Source organism: Lingula anatina, chromosome 2 (assembly GCF_051362555.1).
Source record: "Lingula anatina isolate TDL-2025a chromosome 2, LinAna3.0, whole genome shotgun sequence".
Lineage (NCBI taxonomy): Eukaryota > Metazoa > Brachiopoda > Lingulata > Lingulida > Lingulidae > Lingula > Lingula anatina.
Genome location: NC_141768.1, coordinates 38,284,754 through 38,295,261, shown reverse-complemented (window position 1 = coordinate 38,295,261; position 10,508 = coordinate 38,284,754). Strand labels below are relative to the sequence as shown.

The 10,508-nt window shown below is 35.2% G+C and overlaps 1 protein-coding gene across 1 annotated transcript; it reads left to right on the top strand.

The window, feature by feature from the left end:
* The first annotated feature begins 61 nt into the window (after positions 1-61).
* Positions 62-4,743, top strand: LOC106173271 (uncharacterized). The gene is made up of 5 exons (XM_013554340.3): positions 62-566; positions 791-887; positions 1,374-1,553; positions 2,153-2,336; positions 2,958-4,743. Exons 1-5 carry the CDS (start codon positions 288-290, stop codon positions 4,441-4,443), a joined length of 2,226 nt encoding a protein of 741 aa, XP_013409794.2. The 5' UTR covers positions 62-287; the 3' UTR covers positions 4,444-4,743.
* Positions 4,744-10,508: the final 5,765 nt, after the last annotated feature.

The window sequence follows — 10,508 nt, the reverse complement described above, 5'->3', positions numbered from 1 at the left end:
AATATTCAAACTTTCAAAGGCATAATATCTGTGTGAGGCACGTGTACATGTAGTTGCATCACGCAAAGCGTTATCCTGCATATTTTCCTATATATTTACATACTTTGGTGTGACATTGAACCCATTTTGAAGTAGATCTAGTAAGAAGAGCACGAAATTATTAAATTTTATCACTGAAATTTTAGTAAAGTTGATACTGCGCAATAGCTTACTGCGCAGGAAGTGAGGAAGGACCAGCACTGGGCTCTGGATTGATTGAGTGCACAAATTTGATATTTATAACCGCGATGGTGCATAAGCATTGTGCTTATGGCACTTGCAAAAGTGACTCTAGGCACGCTGACAAGTCGTACATGGCAGGTGTTTTTTTCTTGCCTTTTCCTAAGCAAAAAACTAATTTCGAGAAATGCAAGCGGTGGGTTCACTTATGTGGAAGGCCTATGGAGCAATTCAACATGGACAAGATTTCCAAATACACCTACATGTGTAGCAAACATTTTGTGGGTGGAAACGGACCCACAGAGGAATATCCTGACCCAATATCGGCGCTAGCGTGTCCAGAACAAGTGAGTACAGAAATAATACAAGTACCTTCTCCACAGAGATTCCTGAATAAAACTACTGTTACTGATACTCTGAGTCGTGTGCAACATATGAATTGACATTTTGGCATATTGTTGTATATTGTCAGTATTTATTTATTTATGAAATAGAAATTGCTAATACTCCATAGATATTTCTAAAATTTTGTTATATTTGACATACGGGCTGGTTTTGTACTTCATTTCAGGTATCCAAGATTAACCGCCGACAGAGAAAAGGCCCCAAGCAGAGAACAGCAAAACGACACGAAAAGAAAAGTGTAAAGTGTTCCAGATATAAAACGGGTATAATTTAGGCTATTTTTTTAAAGTAATGTTTTAACTTGTTGATGCTCTTCACTTAATAACCATGACTTGTACAAAGACTGTTATTGAATCTGTATTGTGAACATCTTAATGGTATAAACTGTATTCTAGGTGGATCCCTGTTTGTAAGTTATCAAATAATTATTTAAAGTTATTGGATATTCGAAAGATGGCAGTGCCATGATTCCATCAACATTTGCATGGGAGCACCAATGCAATGTAGGGATCCTCCTTAAACAAATAGAATGATACTGATATTCAAATATCACTGTAAGTTATGGTAGTGTGTATAGTATGTAGTGTACAGCACCAAAATGTTTAACTGTTCAATTTATACACATGTACTCCGATTTTCACTGACCTTTCTTGTCTGCTGATTAAATCTGCAGATAATTATTGAGGCTTTTATCTAAAAGCATTTAAAGGTATTTAATATTTATAAAAACAATTTATTTTACATGGAAGTAAGAGAGGTTTGCCAGACTGAGAAAATGGATGATGTAGCCACTGATGACCAAGATACTGCAGAATTTTTGAATGCACCACACTGTGAAGCAGAAGCAGCTGTTACTTGTCATTCTGAAAGGAGTGCAGAGATAACAAAGATAGAGGAAAAGGAAAAATGTTTCCAAGTGATTGACTCAAGTATGAACTCCCAAATATAAAATAATCATAAAAAATCTTTATGTTCATATCCATGGGATTTGCACTCCCATGAAAAAAATGCCATACTTAATATTTAGTCAGCATACCATTTCACCCAATATTTTTCCATCAAACTTTCAAATATTTCCAATGTATTCTCCAAAAAGTATACTAAAGGAAAGATGTTGAATGATTCCCAAATATCAAAGAAATAGTTTTTTCTTAGGGGAGTCATTGGGTAGTAAAATACACATTTTTAATTTTATTTTCTCATGAAAATTTTTACTTGCATAGTAACAAAAAGTGCCAATGTATCCTCCATCATACTACTAGATAAAAGTCATATACTCACTTAAAATAAGATTAATGAAGTTTTGTGAGGAGAGTCAAATAATTCTTTGGAGGGGGGGGGGAATTTCATGATGAGTCACCCTTTAGGGCAGTCAGATTTTCATGACACAGTGGCATGCTTTGAATTATATATGTACAGGCCAGGTGAATTCAAATAATTATTACATGATAGAATGACTTCATTTTCTTCAAAGCAAATTAAATTAAGAACCATTTCCTTCATAGTTTTCTCTTTTTAATCAATTCAGGTTCTCAGTTTGAATTAGATAAAGAAGGGACCCCATCTCAAGAAAAGGTCATCAGGCCCTTGGAGCAATTCCTGGAATCGGGGATAGGGATAAACATTGGTCAGCAATTGCCAAGATGGAATGCTTTAAAAGATAGACTACAGTTGGAAACAAATGAAAGCCTGGCAAAACATTTGATGGACTAGTAAGTTTCACCATTAAAATAAGTTATCTTGAGCTTTATCAATGTCTGGTTTAATATGACAATTTGTATATTAGAACCAGGCCCATAGCCAGCAATTTCACTGGGGGAGGGGGGTCTTTTTCTGAAAAGTGGATCATTTACCATATAGATATAAGTAGGTCAATTTTCAACCAGAAATTAGAAAGAGGTGCTGTTTTAAAGCTATTTTTTTGGCTGATCGAGGGATTACTTTATTTTGCAACTTGGCAGGTCAAGTTTATTTTAGTCATATAAGAAACTAGTAGAATGGATTCAGGGGCGGATCCAGAGATATTTTCTGACAGTCTTCCAAATCATCTTTGTTGATCCATCTACTATTTTTGACTGTCTTCCGACAGAAAAAATTAGATACCCCTCAATGTAAACTTAAAAACCTGACCGTCTTCCGGAAGACACAGAAGACCGCCTAAATCCGCCCCTGGGATTGATGTGTTATACTGAATCCACACTTGCATCAAATTAACCTTTAATTTTAATGGAAATTAAGATTAAGAACCAAGAAAAACAAAAACAATTAAGTTGTATCTTTATGATACTGTTGATAAATGAATATATAACTTTTACTTAAGTTTTCTATTTCAGCTACTGCAAAGGTGGTACCAATATTCTTCATCCAGTTATTACTGACACCAAAGGGGTGCACAGTTTAACACATTACAATTACAATTCTCAAAGTAAATTGTACGCCAGAAGACAGCAAGAGACAGAGCAGGATACTTTCATTTCTGAAACAGTCACTGACACTGGAAGACAGCAAGATTCAGATCATAGTAACTCTATTGTTCAGGCTGACTCAGGCAATACAAGGGAGCAAGATTCAGTTCACAGTAATTCCATTATTCAGGCTGTCTCTGACACGAAAAGAGAGCAATATTCAGATCACAGTAATACTTTGACTCAAGCTGTCTCTGAAACCAAAGGACAGCAAGAGGCATCTGCAAATACACAGATCATACCAAAAACAAAAACTGACCAAAACGCATCAATTAAACAGGTTGATTCTAGTGGAGTTAAAGTTGCAGGAAAGAAATACTTAGTCATCTTGACTAATTCTAAGCATCCTAATCCAACATGTTTATTAATTCCAGTCCAAAAAAGGGAGCTGATGCTTAACAAAGATGTGGATTCAAAAAGTCCTCATGTTGTTTCTACTCAACCAAATGTTATTCATAGTGAAATACCAACCAAGACAGCAGCCAATAAGATGACCATAACATCAAGTGTTTCTTCCAATACAGCTCTAACAAGCTCTTTGGGTTCTACTCATAGAGGACATCTCTTGTCAGATCAAGAAAATGCACTTGTTGTTGGCACTATTGCCTCTGAGCCACATATTACTGTGAAAAACAAAATTGCAACTAAGCATACTTATGAAGAACCAGAAAAAATGTCTAGTGACATTTCTATATTGAAAGCAAAGAAATCTAATATAAAAATCAAAAAAGAGATGGATCAAAAGGAACATGGAAATGGGTCTTTTATCTGTGAGACTTGTGGGAAGAGTTTTGGTTCCTTTGTGCTTCTCCGTTTACACAACATCATGCACAAAGATGTTTCAGAAATATATCGATGTAAAATGTGTAATTGTCTGGTTTACGAAAAGGAACGTGAGGCTCATGAATGGACTCATACAAAACCGAGAGAGCCAAAAGTGTACATCTGCCAGTACTGTGGTCAAGACTTTCCTACGATGTATAGAATTACTCTTCATGAAAGATCTCATTTAGGTGAGAAGCCACATGTTTGTAAGATTTGTGGAAAGACTTTCGCTACAAGGCGAAGTTTAGTAATGCATGAAATGACCCATACTGGAGAAAGGCCACATAAATGCCGTTTCTGTGAGAGAAGCTTTGTGCAGAAGCCTGCTGCTGTTAACCATGAACGAGTTCACACAGGAGAAAGACCATTCAAGTGTAGATTCTGCAGAAAAGGGTTTACGCAATCTGGTACACGTAACAGCCACGAGAGGATCCACACCAATGTTAGGACTTTCAACTGCCATTCTTGCTGGAAAGTTTTTGCTTACGAAAAAGCTCTTAAAAGACATGAAGCTATTCACAAGAGCTAAATGTTTAAATTATAAAGTGAATTTACTACTAGTAATACTATGAATTGTTTTCGCACAAGGTGCCATTTGCATGAACAAATTCATGAATCTTATTTTTATTTTATTCATTTAATTTGATGTACATATTGAATACATTTAAATGCCAACAAATCACTTGATAAAATAATATGTACCTAAAATGTATATGAATTGGCTAATATGTAGGTATTTGGGAATTGCACAGTGCTGTATGTGAGAAGTGTTTTCAAGTTTTTTATTCAATCAAAATAAAGGAAGCTCTTCAGTGAGTGTCATATATGATACTGCTTTGGGAGTTTTGCATAAGTGTGTTATAGGTGTTAAAAATTATACATTAATAGGTCATGTACACTTTGCTTTGATCTTGAAACCAAGAAAAAAAATTATATATATACAGCTGTTTCGGCCCGGAGGCCTCGTCAGGGGTGCAAACAGATCAAAATACAAAAGAAGACTAACTTCAAATGGTTGATGCAAAACGTCGCACAAAAAAATATGCATGTGACGTTAGCACCACATCGCACGTACAGGTAACAAAGGAATGCTGTTACGTTACATTATAAATGACTGTGGTTTTGAGACAAATATATAAGTAACTTTGGAAAATCGGTGCGTATAATCCATGTTTTTCAGCAAGTTTTTTCTGGAATGTCGGCATTTACTGACGAGTTCATTTTTTGAGTTCAGTGTTTTCTGTCCTTCCGCAGTAATGATGTTAAACTTTTCCCATAGGCAGAGCTAACACCGTTTGGTTGTGTTTGACTACTTCAGTTCATAGTTGATTTTTTTTTTCCTTAAGAGTCCAAATATAGTTGCTTAATGAGGTATGGTGGTGTTTGGATAAGCAGTTGAAAGAGGTCTTGTGGTTTTTGTATCTATACTTCATTTTATTGATCATAGCAAGCTTTCAAATCCATGGCTACAAAGCACCATGAGCATTTAATTTTTAAGTTTCATCTAACTGAAATTACTATGTCAATCATTTTCTTAAAGATGTAGTTTAGGTAAATACAACACTGACTCTTTAAAACAACGACTCAACAAAATATGTCCATAGAACATAACTTATACAAACACAGATATTCCATGTAATTGAAAATCACAATGGGATGGAAAGAAAAAATATTATACAATCTGTGAAACATTTCCAGTGTCCATTTTCTTATCAATAATAACAAAGAATCACAGATAATGATTTCTCAAATTCTAAATATATAACTTTAACTTGCATAGTTGAATGCTAAACTTTCATGCGTATGTACAATAGATAAAATTATTCAAAAGATTAGTTTAAATTAACCTTTAAAACTCTCTTTAGTGGCACAATTTTTTAGCAACATTTTACTAATCCTGATAATTAATTGCATTTTCTTTGGCAGTTGATAAGGTAGTAAAAAGAATCCAACTCTATCTTGACATCAACATCACTAGCCAATATCACCAGCCTTTAACAGTTTTCCAAGTACCTACAATATTACCACCAGAGTGGACAATGTACTCAGGAAAGAGTGCTGCTGATGCACAAGACTGAAAATATAAATCAAGAAAGATAGAGGAAAAGGAAAAATGTTTCCAAGTGATTGATTCTAGTATGAACTCCCAAATATAAAGTAATCATAAAAAATCTTCATGTTCATACCCATGGGGTTTGCACTCCCATGAAGAAAAGGCCCTACTTAATATTTAGTCACCATACCATTTCACGGGGGTGTCTCGATAGTCCGAAGGTTCATTGGTCCGAAGGTTCATTGGTCCGAAAAGTGGTAACATTTTTCATCGATTTTTTAATCAAGGGTTCATTGGTCCGAAGGTTCTATAGTGAATATTCGGACCAATGAACCTTCGGACTATTGAACCTTCGGACTATTGCTACGGCCCCCATTTCACCCACACTATCAAATATTTCCAATGTATTCTCCATAAAGTATACTAAAGGGAAAGATGTTGAAATAACCCCCAAATATCAAACAAATAATTTTTTCATAGGGGAGTCATTGGGTAGTAAAATACACATTTTTAATTTTCTTATTTTCTCATGAAAATTTTTACCTGCAAACTAACAAAAAGTGCCGATGTATTCTCCATTATGCATACTACTAGATAAAAGTAATATACTCACATAAAATAAGATTTTTGAAGTTTTGTTGGAAGAGTCAAATATTTCACAGGGGGGGGGGTTTAAAATTTCATGATGAGCCACCTTTTAGGGGAGTCAGATTTTCATGGTACAGTGGCATGCTTTGGATTATATATGTACAGGAGGCCTGGTGAATTCAAATAATTTTTCAGTCATTCTTTGCTAGTGGTGCACTGCGGGGAGGGGGGGGGAGGGGAGGCATAACAAGAACGAAATTTAAATTTAGATAGCAGACCAAATTCTCATGACATCGTTGTGTATGTTTCAATAGCAAATCAAAGAAGCTACATGAGCAAGGAGGATGCATGCTGTTATAAAAGCAAAATAAGAGAAAAAGCAGAAAATATATCGAAATTACCCTCAAAATGGCTTCCATTTTTGTGGAATTTCGACCCTACCTCTATTTAACGTACGGATAAAATTTAGTCCCAAAATATTACACGTCCCTATACTCCCGTTACCGATAGATACATAAAGGAAAAACTGAAAAAACGTCTTTTTAGATTAAATACCGATAGATCCGATTTTTTACTGCTGTCCTATGTATTTGCGTTCCTATGGATACGACGTCCTCATAAACCCACGTCCTTTAAATCCGCATACCTATAGATCCACGTATTTTTAGATCCAAATACCGATAGATCCATTACAGGTAAGCTTTTGCTCAAAATAGTTGGTATAGGCTACTACTCAGCACATAAAATGCACTTCTTTAAAGTAGGCCTACACATATTTATCATTTTAGCAATTTATATTCTACTAGATCGTTTTCACACAATTTACTCAGTGAAAGAACATAAAAAGAACATAAAAATGTGTCCTATATTTCACAACGCTTACTGTTCTAGCGTCAGAACACTGTTTAAAGCGTTCTCAAAATGTAACATTTGAACACGTAAAAAGTGTTCTGAATTTACATGTAAATGTGTTCTAAACAAAACAAAACAAAACAAAAAAGAACATAAAAATGTGTTCTATATTTCACAACGCTCAGTGTTCTGGCGCCAGAAGACTGTTTAAAGCGTTCTCAACATGTAACATTTGCACACTTAAAATGTGTTCTGTTTCATGTTTGCGACTCGTTCCCGAACTTTAGAGTGTGATAGACGTGTAGACGCGAACGTACATGTTTGTCTTGTTTGAAAACCTAATAAATATATAAATACATAAATAAATGAATAAATAATAAATATCAGGTTGTAATTAAGTCAGATCACTAAGTGGATCAGTATATATTCGCAGCCAGACTATCACTCGAAAGCCTCATACCTGTATCACAAGTTGATATCGGCCTTTTAGCCGATGACGATATGTCAGATAGGCCTAGATGTATCTAAAGATACGTGGGTTTATAGGAATCTGTTGGTGGATCTATCGGAACATAAATTTAACGAGTCGTAAATCTATTGAGACGTGTATGTATATATAGAGACGTATCTATCAGGACGAATATTTTATTGGGACGTTTATCTATATGGCAGACCCCCCTAATATTTAGGAACAGTAACGTTTGTTTAGGGTTTGAATGGATTATTGAAACAGGAAATACACCTACTGCAAACAGAATGTGCAAATGGTTATTTAAATAAAAATTTATTTGCAGTCACTGAAAAATGATCACAAAATTAGCGTACGTATAACTAACGTTACAAAATATGCCGCGTCCCACCCCAATGAAAATATCATCTAATCCTATCTTTCCGTATTAAAACTCTTCAATCGTCCATATAGTACTCTGTCGGTTAGTTTGTGTCACGAAGCCCATGCTAATATCAGTTTTCTTAAGAATTTCACATTTCTTGCTCAACAAGGTCGATTTTTCTTCACCGCGTCCCAATGTACAGTAACTTTTGTTACGCTGAAACTTCAGAGATCGATTTTTATCAGACGACTTTAAAGGGATAATAACTCTTCGTATGAGATCTATATTTTACAATAAAAACATTGTGAATAACTCATAGAAATATAATATATTCTGTTTAATCACAAAAAAAGGGCAGTTATTAACCCATTACAGTGACGTCATATTTGCTCCATAACACTAGTCCCGCGGCCATGCTGGAGGGAATGAACGACGGGCAATAGTAGCGGTAATATAGGTGAACCAAATAAAATAAAACAAACTTCATATCGCGATCAAGTACACCAAAGGGAAAAGGATATATACAAGCTGAAGCGTCAGCTGCTCAGCAGGATCGACCAATATGAACTCAAGACAGTCTAAAAACATGGAATCCTACCAAATGCTACTTATCCAACATCGTGTTGTCAGAAGATAGTTCAGTTATCTTGTACTTCATTTTTCTTGTTCATTGGGTAATAACAGTTATAGTTTGAGAGAGTTTAATGTGTAATCATAAGTTTAACCTTACATAGAAGCAACTTTTTTCATAAAGGATAGATATAAGGAGAAATTTGAGCTGATCATCAGGATAAACCCTTGTGGACTCAAGGAAGAATGTATGCAGGATTGTCATAAAGTATGACATGAAATATTGCTGTCAGTTATATGACTTATCTCTACATCGTGAAGCTGTCAGAAATTATTTCAGCATCCTTGTACTTCATATTGGTGCATTAGAAAGTACATGTAACAAGACTGTGGTTTGAGAGAGTTTATTATTCACCATGAATGCAACCATTCGTATAAGCAACATGTTAGGATTTTATTATTATTCAGTCATTCACAGAAGCAAGGCATTTTTCACACTTATGTATTTATGATGTCCAATGTAAAATAACAATAATTCAGTTCATGAATTGATCTTCATTTCTGTTTTTTTTTTTTTTTGATAATTTACTTGCGCCCAATCAGTGTGGCTTGGTGGGAAATGCCAGTCAATTTCCAAAATGTCAATTAATAGAAAGATGACAATAGTGATTTTTATTCATATTGTAACTTACAACATTACAGTTGAAAGGAGCAGAATTTAACATTTTTACAGAGGAAAGTGCAAATTCATTTCATGAGGTTATATGTCAATTACACCTGAGGTAGAATTTACTTGCAAAATAAAATTATTCTTATCACTACACCAAATCGAAAATTAAGCCACTAACTTCCAAATGCACCTCATACAGGTAATTGATTTAATTGGCCCAGCTCAGCTGTGTACAAATATAGCCTTGACACTAATTGGCAATAATGCTAGCCAGGTATTTAAGAGGTAGGTGACAGCCGATAAAATCTAGAGAGCACCGTAACTGATAACAAATTACACCCAAGGCAATAGGTGAGTCTTCATTATAAAAGTCGAAACCCTGCCTGGGTATTTCCACACGTTTTAACAAATTAACACACTCTCCACCCAAACTTTTTGGGCACTACTTTAAATATATATGTAGTGTACGTGCGCCCCAAATGTACACACCTAGGTCTTTGGTTTTCTACTGTTTTTTCTTTTATGGTAAAATCTGCACAGCTGGGTCTCCATTCTTTGCTATAAAATAAATTAGTTTTATCCTTTACTTTTCCGAAGAGTCTTGATTCACAGCCACCTCGCCGTCTCTCCTCCGTTTATGGTTTTAGTTCCTTCACCATGGATTGTTACCACTGCAGGCAGCCTGTGAACGCTTGTAAAGTTAGTTATCTTCTCTCGATCAAATAACCTGCAGTAATTCATCATTTTGCTCGGTTAAATATCAAAGAAAATACAGAAAACGAAAACTGAACTACAGCCATGGCTTGTTCATGCGCAGCAGACGATTCCGGTCTCCCTCCAGAATGGCTGCCGTTTGTTTTGATGACGCAGGCTCTAATGGGTCAATAGCTATTATTCTGATATCTGAGCTTGTCTTTAGACCACGTGACCTCCATTGATGGCTCCATCTTAAGAGATTTTAACAAAATCCAAACTTTTTAGAAAAAAACAGGGACTAACTTTGAATGTTAAAATGGATTCATTAACCA